The sequence below is a fragment of the Rhizophagus irregularis genome, chromosome 1 (genome assembly GCF_026210795.1).
Source record: "Rhizophagus irregularis chromosome 1, complete sequence".
NCBI lineage: Eukaryota > Fungi > Glomeromycota > Glomeromycetes > Glomerales > Glomeraceae > Rhizophagus > Rhizophagus irregularis.
In genome coordinates this window covers 5,423,193-5,440,796 of record NC_089429.1, presented here as the reverse complement: position 1 = coordinate 5,440,796, position 17,604 = coordinate 5,423,193, and the positions used below count along the sequence as shown (strand labels likewise).

At 28.8% G+C, this 17,604-nt stretch overlaps 6 protein-coding genes across 6 annotated transcripts; 2 read left to right on the top strand and 4 right to left on the bottom strand.

Moving 5' to 3' along the window:
* Positions 1-388: 388 nt before the first annotated feature.
* Positions 389-2,075, bottom strand: OCT59_001119 (uncharacterized protein). The gene is made up of 6 exons (XM_025311743.2): positions 1,931-2,075; positions 1,622-1,858; positions 1,437-1,495; positions 1,143-1,343; positions 1,012-1,057; positions 389-936 (listed from the first exon to the last, which is right to left on the bottom strand). The coding sequence occupies exons 1-6, from the start codon at positions 1,995-1,997 to the stop codon at positions 647-649; spliced, it is 900 nt and encodes a 299-aa protein (XP_025168696.1). The 5' UTR covers positions 1,998-2,075; the 3' UTR covers positions 389-646.
* Positions 2,076-2,442: 367 nt separating this feature from the next.
* Positions 2,443-3,014, top strand: OCT59_001118 (uncharacterized protein; the record flags this gene model as incomplete). Its single annotated transcript, XM_066139323.1, has 3 exons — positions 2,443-2,545; positions 2,697-2,711; positions 2,812-3,014. 3 exons carry the CDS (start codon positions 2,443-2,445, stop codon positions 3,012-3,014), a joined length of 321 nt encoding a protein of 106 aa, XP_065988737.1.
* A 3,462-nt stretch (positions 3,015-6,476) lies between these two features.
* On the top strand, positions 6,477-7,228 carry OCT59_001117 (uncharacterized protein; the record flags this gene model as incomplete). Its single annotated transcript, XM_066139322.1, has 3 exons — positions 6,477-6,609; positions 6,805-6,893; positions 7,112-7,228. 3 exons carry the CDS (start codon positions 6,477-6,479, stop codon positions 7,226-7,228), a joined length of 339 nt encoding a protein of 112 aa, XP_065988736.1.
* A 1,277-nt stretch (positions 7,229-8,505) lies between these two features.
* OCT59_001116 (uncharacterized protein) lies at positions 8,506-9,906 on the bottom strand (the record flags this gene model as incomplete). Its single annotated transcript, XM_025327988.2, has 6 exons — positions 8,506-8,915; positions 8,987-9,032; positions 9,122-9,322; positions 9,394-9,452; positions 9,534-9,770; positions 9,840-9,906. 6 exons carry the CDS (start codon positions 9,904-9,906, stop codon positions 8,617-8,619), a joined length of 909 nt encoding a protein of 302 aa, XP_025168697.1. The 3' UTR covers positions 8,506-8,616.
* A 1,916-nt stretch (positions 9,907-11,822) lies between these two features.
* On the bottom strand, positions 11,823-13,319 carry OCT59_001115 (uncharacterized protein). The gene is made up of 6 exons (XM_025311744.2): positions 13,152-13,319; positions 12,852-13,088; positions 12,708-12,766; positions 12,437-12,637; positions 12,304-12,349; positions 11,823-12,220 (listed from the first exon to the last, which is right to left on the bottom strand). The coding sequence occupies exons 1-6, from the start codon at positions 13,216-13,218 to the stop codon at positions 11,922-11,924; spliced, it is 909 nt and encodes a 302-aa protein (XP_025168698.1). The 5' UTR covers positions 13,219-13,319; the 3' UTR covers positions 11,823-11,921.
* A 2,287-nt stretch (positions 13,320-15,606) lies between these two features.
* On the bottom strand, positions 15,607-17,070 carry OCT59_001114 (uncharacterized protein). The gene is made up of 6 exons (XM_025321519.2): positions 16,978-17,070; positions 16,671-16,907; positions 16,535-16,593; positions 16,264-16,464; positions 16,126-16,171; positions 15,607-16,047 (listed from the first exon to the last, which is right to left on the bottom strand). The coding sequence occupies exons 1-6, from the start codon at positions 17,042-17,044 to the stop codon at positions 15,752-15,754; spliced, it is 906 nt and encodes a 301-aa protein (XP_025168699.2). The 5' UTR covers positions 17,045-17,070; the 3' UTR covers positions 15,607-15,751.
* Between the last annotated feature and the right edge of the window lie 534 nt (positions 17,071-17,604).

Here is a 17,604-nt window from a genome sequence, read left to right as displayed (position 1 = left end):
AGTTATTCATAATTCTGCATGATGTTGGCCAAATTTTTCGGCAAAACGTCCCGATCATCATCCGTCATCCGAAAAATCCGCCGGATTCGGGAAATTCGACGGGATATCCGAAGGATAATCAAAAAAACAAATTTGTGATATTATTATTGATGGACATTGTCCATTATTCAATTATCCGAGAAATCCAATCCGGTATTATCATAAATCCGAATTTTTTTAGCGGATATCCGTAATCCGACGGATAGCGGTTTAAGATATTCCACAACTTCTACACAACTATTTGTCTTTATTTTGTTCTTAATTCAACGGTTTTTATTTATACTTTTAAATATAAAAAATAAATGGAAAATATACTAAAATGAAAACGACAGATTCTAACAAGTTATTTCTCTTATTACGGCTTGAATAATAGGACGATTTAGATGTTTTTATTAAATCAAATGTCATAAACGAAAATGAGGATAAAATACGAACTTTTTAAAAATTTACTTTTCAATAAATTCGTTTAATTGATAAGATAATAATTTATAAGGTAATAATTTATAAGGTAATAATTGATAAGATAAATAGATATGATGATAATAATATTGTACGTTAACATAAAGAAAATTTGTTATAAAAAGAATAATAATAAGAAAACTAAACTTTAGATCATTCCATGATCTTTTAATATTTGTTCAGAAACATCCCACAATTTCTTTTCAATTTCTTGATCGTAAGCGATTTTATTTGGTTCATCCTCAATTCCTTCATTATAGTATTTTCCCGTTTCGAGAGAAAATACAGGATAAAGAACGTTGATGGCACCTTGTTCAGCTGTTATCTCAGCTCTAATTACTTTTGTAAGAATTTTAAATATAGAAGCAAATAAAGGGCTACTCAATTGAGTAATATTTGTATGAATTATACCAGGGTGAATTGAACATGTTGTAATATCTATATATATTTAAAAGAAAAGGGTTAAAACAAATTTTTTTCTTATATGATAATAAAAATAATTTTAATACTTACTTTCACTTTGAACCATACGACCTAAATGCTTAGAAATAATAATCTCCTTTTTTTTTTAAAGAAAAATTAAAAATATATAAATAAATAAAAAGATTTTATTATTTAAATAAACAATCTTTGATATCGCTTACCATCAATTTAGTATTTCCGTAACCTTTAAAAGGATGCCAAGAATTATTTTTTTCAAGGTTTAAATTATCAAAATCAATTTCGCCAAATTGATTGGACACTGAAGTAGTAAATGCAATTTTTCCAGGTAATTCAGCGGAAACCGATCTTTTCATCGTATCCAATAACAACCAAATGAGTAAAAATGGTGCCAAATGATTAACCTAAAAACAATATATAATAAATGTTAAAAGTGAAACAAAGTAACAAACGATTTGCGAATAAAAATAAATAAATAAATAAAATAAATAAATTACTTGAAATTGTAATTCAAAGTTATCTTTTGTTTTAATGACTCGACTTTGTACACTTACACCTATAAAATATATCAAAAAAATAAATGGACTGACTTTCTAATGAAGTAAGTTGACTTTTCACAACTATAATTTCATTTCAAACAGCATTGATTTGATCGACAGTATTATTTTTAATTTTTTATTACCTGCATTATTAATTAAAATATGTAATTCCCCAACTTCTTTGATGAATTTATTAGCAAAATTTTTTACACTTTGTAAATCGCCCAAATCCATTTCCCAAATTTCAACATTATTTACATGTCCGTTAGAAGATTTAATATATTCTAATAAATTATTTCCTTTTTCTATATTACGAGCTGGTAAAATCAATCGCTTGGGATTAAATCCAGCTAAAATTCTCGCCATTTCTTTACCGATGCCTTAAAATAAAATAAAAGAATTTATGTTATATTAAGCATAATTTTAATTTTAAAAAAAATTTTTTTTTTTACCATCGGTTGCACCAGTAAGGATTATAACATGTTTTGATAAATCGAGGTTATCTAATTTAAGTGGCATTTTTTTTTTTGAAATTTAAGATTAAAGAATTTTTTTTTTTCAAAAGTGAAAATTTTTGAGCTTTATATAGAATATTTTCAATTATAAAAAAATCCCTGCCGCGACGGTGACGTTAAGACTACCCTGCATATTTAAATTGGATCGTCCATTATGTGTCTGCTACGGATTTTTATATAGGATTTGCAGTGGCGCATTAGGCGTATTATTTAACTTAATTGGGTCAGGCCATAATCCCAATGTGCGCTGAATTAGGCTTCATAAAGAAATGAAAATACAATATAAAAAATTAATGAAATTTTTCACATGAGAAATCATCATTGGTTTTTTTTAGAAATCGTCATCGTTTTTTATTAATTTTTGGGATTTCCCACACAACACAACAAAAAAAACCTTTTAACACCTTTTCTTTTAAAAAAAAATTTTACGCTTAAATTTTTAATTTCTAATGCCTGTACAGCTCTCAACAATTCTTTATATTTCGGAATATAGAGAGAAAACGCCAGGTGAATTCTTCATAGGAATAGCCATTCGATATACAAGACTTGAAGGTGACTCAGATGCTGCTCAACTGAAATATTTAATATTATAGTGTTTACTCTCTTGACGAAAATTGGAAGAAGGACAACGTTGTAGGCAAGCTTTGGTATCAGATTCAGTACTTTTTACAAATCTTGACACAATTTGAAAATATCATCTCAGGCTATATGGCTAAAGGTAAACCAACTGAGATTCCAATCATATTATTTCATTCAAATGGAAACTGCTAAAAAAATCAGACTACAATGTTAAACGTGGATCTTCCATTTTTTTTCAGATGCTTTAACATCAATTGAAGGAAAGTTTTATTTAGAACTACATAATTTTAGTTTTATTTGTATTAACAATCAAAATTTTATATCAAAATCTACCAAGGAAATGCCCTGGTATTCTACATCATCATCTTCACCGCCACATGAGCCACAAAATCTGCAATCCATAAAAAAATTCAAGAACAGCACCTGTACTAGGAAAACATGAAATTACTACGAAAAAATTTCAGCCAAGTAAATTGGCTAGTGAGGAAATAATTAATTTAAGTAGGGAATACAAAATATTATAAATTATTTATTAGTTACTTGGCATTTCACATTGGCGAAGTGCCGAGTAACTGCGGTATTCAATGTGATTGGCGGAAACGATAGTGCTGCGTTTATGAGGCCAAGATTAGCCGAGTGGCCGAGCTGTTTTATAGGGGTTTACCAAAATAATTAATTGAAATTACTGTAATAAAATTATTTATAAATGGTAGTTTATTACAATAGTTTTATAATTAAATCTATAAATAATCTAATTTCGGATTTTTTATTAACCAAGATATTTCTTTTTATTTCTCTAATGTAATAATGTAAATTTTTTCCGTAAAAAAAAATTATGAAATGCCTAAAATATCTACCAAATGAAAATCATTTAACTTTTATTTATACAACTATAGCACGCTGTAGTGTTACATAGTAGAACGAGATTCGGCTAGCGGATTTTAAAATAACTTCATTAATTTAACTGTTAACGTACAGCCTCTCTTGGAGCGTCCGCTGTAGCAACAAATAAGACAATAATTCTACTATAATCGACTGAACTAGAAATTCAATTCGTTTATAATTATTCTAAAGGGATTTACATGCGGAAAATGTACAAAGGTAATAGGATGTTCGGTAACCATTATGTAAATATTGGTAAAATATAGAGTATTTTTATTATTGGATTACTTTATCATGAATTACTAAAAGCTAGACTGCTAAAAGGTTGAATGTTTATGAAATAATATGTAACTTATTAGAAAAGTCAATGAGATTTTATAGCAACGTACCACGAACTGAGGAATGCTCGTTATGCTATTACTCCATAATGCGTATTTTCTTCCAAACTGCGGTCCGAGGAGAACGTGCGGGTGCTTATAAACGAGAATTCATTTAAGTCGGACGAGATTCAATTATAATAACATGCTTTTATAATAAAAATATATCTACTATACAGTATATCAGATATCAACTAAAATAAATACGCTTACTTTCCATGTTATCGTTTTGGTCAGTTCCTGTTGTAGTTGAATTAAACACAATTTTTTCTAGTTTATTGCCGATTCTAAACCGTGAAGCATAGTTTTAATATATTAGACTTATTTGTTTTTGATTGCAACTAGATATTAATTACTTCAGAAATTAGAAATCACTTTAAATAAGCTCATGAATGAAAAAAAATATTCTTTTGATGTCATCATCAGTATTGGGGTTGTTTAAAGGTTAAATTGGTATGTTGAATAAGGTATTCTATTTTAGGGAGTGTTATTTGTATCTAACGTGATCGTGAATTAATTTTTTGTTTTCATGATGTTATAATGGTGGTAAACTATTGATTTAATTTTTGAAATGATTTGATGATGTCTATCAGAGGCGTTAATGTATGGATCCGTTCACCTTTCCAGTCCTTTCCTGGATGAGGACACTACTGCATTCGTTAATGATCCGTTGATGTCTAATGCAGCATTGTTGGTTTCTAATTCTTGATTAATTAGAGCTTTGTATTTTCTTTATTGATTTTAATTTTAGTGAAGTCGTAAAAGGGATTGGCGATTGATAATTTTTTCATTAGCTTGCGACAATGAAGATGAAAACTATGTCGTGTCATCTAAATATCCCACTAAAGATGTGGCAAATTCGTATGTAATATCTTTTGAGCGGTCGTTGATGTTTCTGATACGAGTCGATGAAGTATGATAATGTAAATCGGTCTGTTCGTTGATTTTTTGAAATAAGTGGTCGTAATAGAGGTTCCGGAGTAAAGGAGAAACTACCTTTCCTTGATCTAAACCTTGTAGAACGTTATATTGATTACCGTATAGCGCTGCATACAGTACCCCCTTGTAATAGTACCCCTTTCAAATAGTACCGGGGTATTATTCAAATTCACATTCGGGTATTTTTGAAAAATACCCCGGTACTAATCAAAATTCGATTTTCCAATATACCCCCTTTTAATAGTACCCCCTCCTCCTATAGTATCCCCCCGAGTATTATTCAATCTAAGCGGACTTTCTTGAATAGTACCAGGGTACTATATGCAGCGCTATACGGTAGATAACCCTTTAGGTAGAATGATTTTATTAATTCTATTAGTGAAAAGGTCACAAAAAAAATTAGTAATGTGATTAGGTAAATTCACTCTTTGTAATGCCCAATCGAAGAATAGATATGTACGATCACAAGCTTTTGATAGGTCTTGTAGGATGATCCATAATTCGTTGTTTTTGTTAAGTCTTGATTGTTCGATTATATGTTGAATCATAAAAAGAGGCTCTAGCGTAGATTTCCTGAAATTCCCGCTTTGTTATTGTATTCCAGTATGTTTCGTGTTGATATAAGACATTGTTAAGTTTAATTGTGAATATTTTAACTAATAGTTTACGTGGAGTTTCCAATAGTGTAATCGGTCGTGTATTGATTAATTGACAATTCCAGTCGAACGGTTTAGGATTGGAAATAGCAATGCTTCTTTCCAAGCATTGGGAGTTGTTTCAAATTTAAGGTATGCATTATAAATGTATGAAAGTATTTCTAAAACCGATTTGTCTAAATGTATTAGGTCTTCGTAAGTGACTCCTGACGGTCCTGAAGGTTTCCTCTATTGAGATTTTTCTTGGTTATGATGATATCTTCCACTGTTATCGCTTTGTTAAAACAGTCCCAATATTCTTGGTTAACTTTCTTGGTATATGTTTTGCCACACTTCCGGCAACCAAACGGAATAGTATTATATTTAGTAGAGTCATTTGTAGATTTCTTGGTTTACGTTCTAGAATTGATTTTATCATTTTCGTTTGATTTTCTGTAAGGTTGCTGTTTCGTTGGTTGATGTAGAAATTAATTTTGTCGGTTTGCCATTTAGATAATTGATAATTTAAGAGTGTTTACATTTTTTATATAATAATCATGTAATAATCATGTGATTTGTCGGTTTGTATTTTAGGCCATAAAAATGATGTAACTAAGCATCCAACATCCATTGGCTAATTTTCATGCACCTGTCTTATATAGTCGCGTATTTTTTATTTGGAATGTTAGTATTTTTTAATTGGAATTTTTTTTATTTTTTTTTATTGTAGTCGCGACGAAACCTTTTCATTTTTTTTTATTGTAGACGCTTTAAAACTTTATCACTTTTTTTTTATTGTAGGACCCACAAGATACTTCGAAACCTTTTTTTTTTTTTTGTAAGATCCTCAAGACACTTCGAAACTGACAAAACGCCTTGGAAGGCACTTTAAAGAGACAGAGTGTGTTTTTCTTTTCTGTAGTTTTTTTATAATCTGCTAACCATCAACAACAGGATACTTTCATTCTAGGGAGTCGTTAGAGTCGTTAGTTCATTATATAGTATGTATAGTATGAACTAACGTCTGGTTATAATTTGCTTTTGTAGATGCCAGTTAATCGAAAAAGCTTTATGCAACGTGCTAGAAAGACTGTGAGAGATATGGTTAGGGCTCGTGAACACAGGAACCGTATTAATGGTATCTCTACCGTTGGGAATATCTCCAACTCTCAATTCGTTGAACGAATTGCTTCCAATAACACAGGTAGGTTTTCCATACAGGCTTTAATTAACTATGAAATCCGCATATTTACGGGTTATGGTGTGCCATACATTTCCGTGTACGTAGATAGGATCCCTATTTAGCTTTTTTGTCCTAGGCTTAACTACAGGACAGCACACATCAACAGCAGATACAATAAGGAATTGGTTCACTAACTTTTGGAAATCAATTTTGTAGAGTTTGAACCTCATATTAGAAGAGATAGCGCTACAGACCAGAGTGAAGTAGATGCTTCTACAGTGGCTGCTGGACAAGAAATTCAGTTGGTATTTTATACATGTAGGAGAGGGCATGATAATCATATATCTTTGGAAAATGTTGAGAGGTGTCATAGACATATTGTCTATATATGTTCTTTGTACTGTATAGGGAAGAATTTTTATATAGAGCAATGATGGCATTTAAGTGTGATGTGCAAGAGGGTATAGAAATAATTTCTAAGTATTATAGAGCGTGAATATCATATCCTCTGTGCTGGCTTTAGATAGGCACAGTACGATATGGCGGTCCTATAAGGCCAGGCCGCCCAAACACCTTTAAGGTTGCGAATCTAATGTCAGTTGGTGCAGTCGGTGCACGGTACACCGCAGCCGATGGCTGACGCTAACATGAAGCTGAATTAATATTACTATGTCAGCGAAGTCACATTTTAGCAGAGAACTCCGTAATATAAATAACATCTGCCGTCTAAAAAATAGATCAGCAGATGTTAGCGGATTAGCTAATCAGATCATGTTAGACGGTTGCGGCGGTAGTTACGTAACAAGATTATCTACAATATAGTTTTGAAATATATAATTTTACTGGTAGTATTGGCTACCGGAATTAAGAAATTATACAAAGATAAAGCTAGTGGAGAGCTTTACTAGCTTTACTACAAGGCCGGGACGCGATGTCAGTCACATAGATATGCATGACAGGGTGATGCTGCATATGATTGGTGAAAAAATTTTGAGATATCTGCAATTTTAGCCTAAGATCTTACATTTTAAGTCTTTTTCTTGAATAATGTAAGAGCTTTCTATGAACATTGAGGATGCAATATTTACCAATCAATTTTTCTGTAGTGTACCGACTCCGTTGTTTCGGACTGGCACATTGCAGCACATACTTTTTTTTTTGATAGACACCTATGATGGATAATCAGTGATCGGCGGAGACTCATTCGATAAATACTTCTAATAAATACTCCATGTACACCGATGCTCCAAGGCATCGGTGAATCCCGAATACGAAATTCAGGTAAAATATCCAAAATATCATTATTTGTGTAATGATTACGCCGTTATGGTACGTTTCACCGAAATCGAAACCAATTTCGCTGAAGCCATCTTGCCGAAATGAGGTTTCTCCGAAAGGGAATTTCATTAAATAGAAGTTTTGCCGAATGGATATTTTGCCGAATTCCATTTTAATGTTTAATTTTCTTTTTTATATGCATTTATTTATCATGATTGCTTAATTGAAGATTTATTCGAGTTTTAAAAAAAAAAATAGAAAAATAAAGTTGTTTCGGTGAAATTGTCCATTCGGCGAAATGGTTTCAAAATGTCCATTCAGCGGAGATATATGTACGTTTATTATAAAAAAAAAAATCCATTCAGCGAAATGGCTATTGGATGAGATGACACTTTGGCGAAAATTTATTTCAGTGAAATGACTTCGGCGAAATGGGTTTTGGTAAAATGGACTTCAGCGAAAAGTCCGGATACCAATTGAATTGTTATACTGTACATAATTGTTAAATTTAATGACAGCATTATTTAAGTAAGTGATTATTGTTCTTTGGTCATATGTGGGCCGTTTACTATAAAAACAGAATATCCATGAATTTTTAATATTCATAAATTGGAATTTATTTCTTTTTATACGATAAAATTAATTATACGATAAAATTAATTTATTTGATAATACTACGTAACATAGAGAAGTTGTTATAATAAACAAACAATTTTTTTTTTTTTAAAAAAAAATAATAAAAATCAACTTTTAAATCATTTCATGATCCTTCAATATTTGTTTAGAAACATCCCATAGTTTCTTTGCAATTTCTTGATCATTTGCAATTGTATTTGGCTCCTCTTCTATTCCTTCATTGTAATATTTTCCTGTTCCTTTATTTTCGAGAGAAAATATAGGATAAAGAACGTTGGTGGCACCTTGTTCGGCTGATATTTCAGATCCAGATAATTTTATAAAAATTTTAGCTAGAAAGTTCGCGAAGGCGCCATTCAAGTGACCAATATTTGTTTGAATTATCCCAGGGTGAATCGAATATGTTGTAATATCTATATATTTAAAAGAAAAAGAATTAAAAATGATTTTCTTACATGCCGACAAAAATAAGTTTAATACTTACTTTCGTTTTGAACCAAACGACTTAATTCTTTGGCAATAATAACATTCTTGTTTTATTAATAGAAATAAAAGTATATAAATAACCAAAGATTCTTTAATAAAAAAAACAGACTTTAATATACTTTAATATACATACCATCAATTTAGTATTCCCATAAGATTTAAGAGGATTCCAGTAGGCGCCTTTTTCAAGATTTAAATTATCGAAATCAATTTCGCCAACTTTATGAACATTTGAACTAAGTAATGCAATTTTTCCAGGTAATTCGGCAGAAACTGATTTTTTCATCGTATCCAATAACAATAAAGCGAGTAAAAATTGTGCCAAATGATTGACCTAAATAATGTGCAAATGTTAAAAAAAGTGAATAATATACAAACAAAATTGAAAAAAAAAAAATTAATTACCTGAAATTGTATTTCCAAGTTATCCTTCGTTTTAATGACTTGACCTTGTAAGCCTACACCTAAAAGATGTTCAAAAAACGTGGTTAAAAAAAGCTCTTCTTTTTTTTTATTTTTCAATTTTATTTTTCTTTTTTATTTACCTGCATTATTAATTAAAATATGTAATTCTCCAACTTCCTTGATGAATTTATTAGCAAAATCTTTTACACTTTGTAAATCGGCCAAATCCATTTCCCAAATTTCAACATTATTTACATGTTCATTAGAAGATTTAATATATTCTAATAAATTGTTTGCTTTTTCTTTGTTACGAGCTGGTAAAACCAATCGCTTGGGATTAAATCCGGCTAAAATTCTTGCCATTTCCTTACCAATGCCTTATAATAAGAAGAATAAAAGAATTAATATTTTATTAAGTATAATTAATTTTGAGAAAAAATATTTACCATCGGTTGAGCCGGTAAGGATTATAACGTATTTTGATAAATCGAGTTTATCCAATTTAACTGGCATTTTTGAAATTTACAAATTAAAGAAATTTTTTTTTTTTTTCTCCTCGAGAATTTCGAGCTTATTTTAAGTAGAGTTTTTAATTAAGTCTAATACAGTGTCATTGAGGAAAAATTCGGATAAGTGTAACATTGAATAATGGACTTAACCAGTTAAATTTTCGACAAAGTGAACCTATTTTTGATTAATTAATTGTTAAACATATTCAATTAATATTGTTATTTCGGTATTGAAACTTTAAGTTTGGGAACATGTGACCACAATTACAGAATTAGGATTAAGGACTTAAGGTGTGGTTTCAGCTAGTTGGTACAATAATAAAATGGAAAATTAATTAACCGTAGTCTTGGCAAAAAATAGTATGGTTGGCGCTGTTGTGTTGATATTTACTAAAAGTTTATTTCTTAAAAAAGTAATTATTATGTACGCAATGACATATGTATTAGTAATAAAAAATGAAAAAAACTAAGAGGGTTGGTACGAAATCCCTGAAACTCAAGATACCTACAAGTACACTATCTTAACATCCCAAATCCTGAAATTTTATAATCCCAAATTCCGAATCCCATAATTCCCAACAAAATCATAATCCCAAAATGTCTTCTAGAAATTTTTAATCCCGATACAAAAAAACCCGACACTTTATATACCGAAATACAACACGTAAATTTTCTCTTTCTATATTTTACTAATTATGAAATTATTCATATAGTTTATTAATTTTGAAATAACTACGTTTAACTGGAGGGAAATTCTCACCCTATTAGTGTTAGGGGTTAGGATTAGAGTTAGGTTAGGTTAGGGAGGTTAGGTTTATTTATCACAACGTATCACACTCCGTTGACTTCATTTTTGTTAATTAATCTGAGGACTTGAAAATTTTCATTAAATTTATTATTAATTTAATTTTTAAAATGACGATTTCAAAAATCAAAACAATGTCTTTTTAGACATTACTAAATCTCAGGTGATTCTCACCGTACCAGCATTAGCAAATATTAACGGGCAGAGTTTCGTGACATTTTTAATTCTGCCCAAAATTTATCCTAATTCAGGTAAGGTGCCAATCACCAACGGTGATATTTAGCAATACCTCTTCCTTACAGAAATCTCATTATTATTTTAAACGATTATCAAAATAATATCGTTTTGATTATTTGATATCATTATGATATCGTCACAATATAGCTATTATACAATATCAAAATGATATTGAATAATATCGTAGTGATATTGTTAGCGATATCGTTAAGATTATCTTAACGACTTTGTTTTGATATTTATTATAAGATATCAACACAATGTCATTATAATATTATATTTATATCGTAACGGTAAGTGATATTGTGATGATATTGTAATGAAATTGTTTTGATATTGTTATTGTTACAATATCAAAATGGGGTCGTTAAGATGATCTTAACGATATTGTTTGAAATTTAGGGTTTCAATAAAGTTTTTTTTTTCCTATAAATAAAATAAAAATAAATTTCACAATAAATGCTAAGCGATAACGATAGAATTTTAATTGCAGTATTTTGTCTTTCGGGCTTATAAAGTATCGGCATTATAAAATTTAGGTATTGTGACTTTCTCAGGATTATGAAATTTGGGTCGATTATCTTTCGAGATCATATATACTATGGAATTATGGCTTGAAAATTCGGGATTTGGGCATTTAGATGTCAGGATAATACTGTATAATGTACTGTCGAAATTTTGAGTTTCGGGATTTGAGCGACCGAATCTCCTTAGCGATAACGAGTTGTACGAGTATAAATTATTAAAACCGAATTGTAGTGTAATTGTTATACATAATTATGGTAGCATTATTTAAGCAAGTGATTACTATGAAAACATGAAAACAGAAAATTCATGATCTTTTAATATTCATAAATTGGAATTTATTTCTTTTGTACGATAGAATTAATTTATTTGATAAGATAAAATGTTACTACGTAACATAGTAGAGAAGTTTTATAATATTAAAATTTTTTTCTTAAAAAAAAAATTGAACTTTAAATCATATTGTGATCTTTTAATATTTGTTCAGAAACATCCCAGAGTTTTTTTGCAATTTCTTGGTCATATGCAATTTTATTTGGCTCATGCTCAATTCCTAAATTATAGTATTTTCCTGTTTCTTTAATTTCGAGAGGAAATATAGGATAAAGAGTATTCATGGCACCTTGTTCGGATGATATCTTAAGCCTAAGTATTGATACAAAAATATTGAATAAAACGTTTGAGATGGTATAATTCAAGTGACCAATATTCGTTTGAATTACACCAGGGTGAAGCGAATATGTTGTAATATCTACATATTTAAAAGAAAAGAGTTAAAAATATTTTTCTTTCATGCTGTAAAAAAAATGATTTTTTTTTTTTTATATTACTTACTATCGTCTTGAACTAAACGGCCTAATTCCTTGGCAACGATAACATTCTTTTTTTAAAAAATAATAATATAAATAAAATAAAAATTTTTAATAAGATTTTACTATTAAAAATGAAATTTAATTTAAATAATTACCATCAATTTCGTATTTCCATAGGCTTTAATAGGATTCCAGTAATTACCTTTTTCAAGGTTTAAATTATCAAAATCAATTTCTCCAAACTGATTTGCTTCTGAACTAGTTAATGCAATTTTTCCGGGTAATTCGGTAGAAACTGATTTTTTTATTGTATCCAATAACAATGAAGTAAGTAAAAATGGTGCTAGATGGTTGACCTAAAATAATGTATATAAATATTAAAAAGAGATTTCAAGCAAACGAGAAAACAAAAAGAAAATTAATCACTTGAAATTGTATTTCCAAGTTATCCTTCGTTTTAATGATTTGATTTTGAACGCCTATACCTACAAAATATATCAAATAAATAAATAAATAAGCTCGATTAAAAAAGTTACTGTTATTATTTTCATATTCATTTATTATTATTACCCGCATTATGAATTAGAACATGTAATTCCCCGACTTCATTGATGAATTTATTAGCAAAATTTTTTACACTTTGTAAATCTGCTAAATCCATTTCCCAAATTTCGACATTATTTGCATGTCCGTTAGAAGATTTAATATATTCTAATAAATTATTTCCTTTTTCTTTATTACGAGCTGGTAAAACCAATCGTTTTGGATTAAATCCAGCTAAAATCCTTGCCATATCTTTACCGATACCTTAAATAATATAAAATGTAAGTGATTGAATTATTTGAAGTGCATAAGTTGAATTTATTTTACCATCAGTAGCTCCAGTAAGAATTATAACGTGTTTTGATAAATCGAGCCTATCTAATCTAACTGACATTTTGAAGTTGACGGCTTAGAACTTTTTTCAAGTAAGTTATTTGAGTCGAATTATTTGTATTTGAGCTTTAAATAATTTAAGAAGCCGAGTTATTTGTATTTGAGCTTTATATGATTTAAGAAGCGCCATATATATTATTGTACAATATATTAATTAATTGAATGAATATTCTTAATGGATAAGATCGACGAAATACCGACTGTCATAATATTGATAGAAAATGATGGAATAAACGTAATTATGCTGACGAAGTCTAATGGTTTGATCTGCATGCACAATAAATTAAAGTGTAACTAAATAAGAGCATAAGACTTACGGTACGTATTAAACACAAGTTGAAGAAATTAACTATGCTTTATTAGGATGCGGTAAATTCAAAGAGATCAATCTACACATATTCGGGAATGAATTATTACCGATACCGATAGCGAAAAAAATTTAATAATTTGAACATCAGAATTTTAAATTTCAAGAGTATATTTTTATCTAGGGGTGTTAGCGGCCCGGTCTTCAGGCAGATTTTGGATCCAACGGATATCGGACTATTAATGGTGAAAGTCCGAACTTTATATATAGTTTATTTTAAGTTTTTAATTAAGCTGTGTCATCAACGATAACAAGTATATGAAAATCGTTCTTCTCATACGATCAAATTGCGTGATGTATCTGCGCCCAATAGTTATAATCATGGTCATGCGTCCGGTTAATCGGATATTTATTTTGCTAATGATAATCATTGTCTCATTGACCCATTGAGCGTATGTATTTGTAATTTGTTCAATTTGTCCTTGCAATTGACCATCATATAATGGGCTTTTTTTTCTTTATTATTTTATATATATATATATATTTCGGTTCTTATAACCGGGAAATTTATTTATTTTTTTAAAATACTTTTTCCGGTTCTTGTGGGCCGAAATTTTTCCTGAAATTTTAAATTTCTTTTTTTTTTTATTCAAACCGAAAATAATTTCTTTAATTGGTCAAAAGTTGAATTTTTTTATTATTAATTTTATTTTATTTACTTATCAATTTTTTTATTATTCATTTTTCACTATATTTATTTATAATTAATTTACCTAAGTATTGTTCAAGATTTAAACTCATTAATCCTGTTGCAACGCAACAGGTTACAGCCAGTAAATTACTAATTTTGTATAATTGATGAAATTTTTTTTTTGTACGATAAGTCTATGCAACTTTATTTGGCTCATCTTCAATTCCTAACCTAATTATTATTGTAAGAATTTTGTGTAAAAAATTTGAGATGGCATAGTTCAAGTGACGTCAGGTTGAAGCGAAGCGAATATATTGCAATATCTGCATATTTAAACGTAAAAAAGTTGATATTATATAATTCGTAAAAAAATTTAAATAAAATTTTTACTAATTTTTACTATTAAATTAAATGAAAATTCAGCCGATTTCATATAGGAATTCGATTGTACGACTTCTCATTGAAATTATTAATATATCCTTAACGATAGTTCTTTTCCATTTTGTCAATATTGAGATATGCTTAGTAAATGAAATATTCCTTAATGGTCTGATCTTTTGATCCTCATGCATAAATAGGAGTATAAGATTTAAAGTATATATATGATATGCAATATTGGGAGTTAATATTATTCGTATAATAATTTGAACATCAGAAATTTTAAACAAATTTCGATTTATTTTTTACCTTGGGATGTTAACGGCCCGGTCTTAAGACAGATTTTGAATCCGGCAGAATTAATTTTTCAAAAATTTGAACTTTATACAGTCAAACTTCGATGTACCGATACTCTATATACCGATAATTGCTTTTACCGATAAATTTTTGTTGTCCCGTTTCATCACTAATAAAAAAAACCTCATTATACCGATATTAAATATAATTTCGCGATGTAATGTATACCGATACAACCTCCTGGTCCCTTTATAGTAATGTATATTAAGATGTACCAATAATTTTGGTTACACTAGTGTTAATTCCGGCCGGCACTATAAGTTTGGCCTGAGTTAAAAAATTGTAACTTTAAAATTTGAGCATCCTTCTTAATTATGTCCGGAATTGGATTTTTTTCTATTCACATTATACATAATATATTAAAGAAATTTTGGAAATTTTGAACTTGGAATTAAGTATAGTGCGAGCCAGAGTTAGATTTTGGCCTGCATTATAATCTACTAATTACATATATGTACCGATATTTCAATGTACCGATACTTTTTACCAATACCGGAAGCATCGGTATATCGAAGTTTGACTGTATACAGTTATTTTAATCTTAATTAAAAAACTAAATGTCATTAACGATAACGAGGATGATAAGCGTGACGGTTGAAAATCGGGTTTCTCATACAATTATTCATAAATTACTAATTTTGTTACAACTTAATATTGTGGATTAATTGATAGTAAATTGGGATTTATTTCTTTTTGTATAATAAAGTTATTTTATTGACAATTTGACTAAGTGACAGAAAAAATAAATAAAAATATAGAAATAAAAAAATTATTTTTATCTTTAAAAAAAAAATCGAACTTTTAAATCATTCCATGATCTTTTAATATTTTTTCAGAAACATCCCATAGTTTCTTTGCAACTTCTTGATCATTAGCAACTTTATTTGGTTCCTTTTCAATACCTTCATCATAATATTTTCCCGTTTCTTTATTTTCGAGAGAAAATACGGGATAGAGAGTATTGATGGCACCTTGTTCAGCTGTTATTTCTCCGCTTATTCTTATAAGAAATCTAAATATAATATTCGAGAAGGAGCTATTTAAATGACTTATATTCGTTTGAATTACACCAGGGTGAAGCGAATATGTTGTAATATCTACATATTTAAAAGAAAAGAGTTAAAACATTTTTCTTTCATATTGTAAAAAAATGAATTTTTTTTTATGATACTTACTATCGTTTTGAACTAAACGGCCTAATTCCTTGGCAACGATAACATTCTTTTTTTTAAAAAAAAATCAAAAAATAAGTAAAAAGAAATTTTTTTAATAAGATTTTACTATTAAAAATGAAATTTGATTTAAATATTTACCATCAATTTCGTATTTCCATAGGATTTAAGAAAATTCCAATAATTACCCTTTTCAAGGTTTAAATTGTCAAAATCAATTTCACCAAAATAATTGGCTCCTGAACTAGTTAATGCAATTTTTCCAGGTAATTCAGCAGAAACTGATTTTTTTATTGTATCTAATAACAATAAAATAAGTAAAAATTGTGCTAAATGATTGACCTGAATAATGTATAAAAAGTTAATAAACGAATAAAAATAAACGACTTGAAAAAAAAAGGTAGTAAATTACCTGAAATTGTATTTCCAAGTTATCCTTCGTTTTAACTATTTGATTCTGAACGACTAATCCTACAAAATATTTCAAATAAGTAAATATATAAACGTGATTAATAAGTCGCTATTTTTATTTTATTTTCTTTTTTTACCTGCATTATTAATTAAAATATGTAATTCTCCAACTTCTTTAATGAATTTATTAGCAAAGTTTTTTACACTTTGTAAATCTGCTAGATCCATTTCCCAAATTTCAACATTGTTTGCATTCCCATTAGAAGATTTAATATATTCTAATAATTTATTTCCTTTTTCTATATTACGAGCTGGTAAAATCAATCGCTTGGGATTAGATTTGGCTAAAATCCTCGCCATTTCTTTACCGATGCCTTAAAATTAAATAAAAGGAATTTATTATCATACTAAGCAAAATTTTAATTTTGAAAAAAAATATTTTACCATCAGTTGCACCAGTAAGGATTATAACATATTTCGATAAATCTTGAATTTCTAATTTAAGTGGCATTTTTTTTTTTTGGAGTCGACAGTTTTGAATTTCAAGTGAAGAATTTTGAGCTTTATATAGATAAATTGTCTGTTCATATTCGCTGATCCGCAGAATGTATATCATACCGCGTAATAAGGATAAATTAGGATAATAAAAGAAACTCGGTTGTACATCATTTTCACATTACTGCTGTTTTTATAAGTTACGGGAGACACTTTTATCACTTGCCGAAAGTAACTCGGTAAAACTCGGCAGAGGTTAGAATGAAATAAAAACCAGATACTCGGATCAGTGCTCCGAATTTAACGATATAATTTTTACCTTAGTCTCTCAGACTCTGAATTTATCGGGTATTGCCGAGTGTCTCTTGGCATGTGATTTTGTGTCCTGTAAATGGTTGTCAAGATTGTCATAATCTTACTTGTGAAACTATTATCTACAATACGCAATAATTTAATATTTGTAAGATTCAAATGCAACTAACTTTATCTACAATACGCAATAATTTAATATTTGTCAGATTCAAATGCAACTAACTTTATCTCAATACGCAATAATAATTTAATATTTGTCAGATT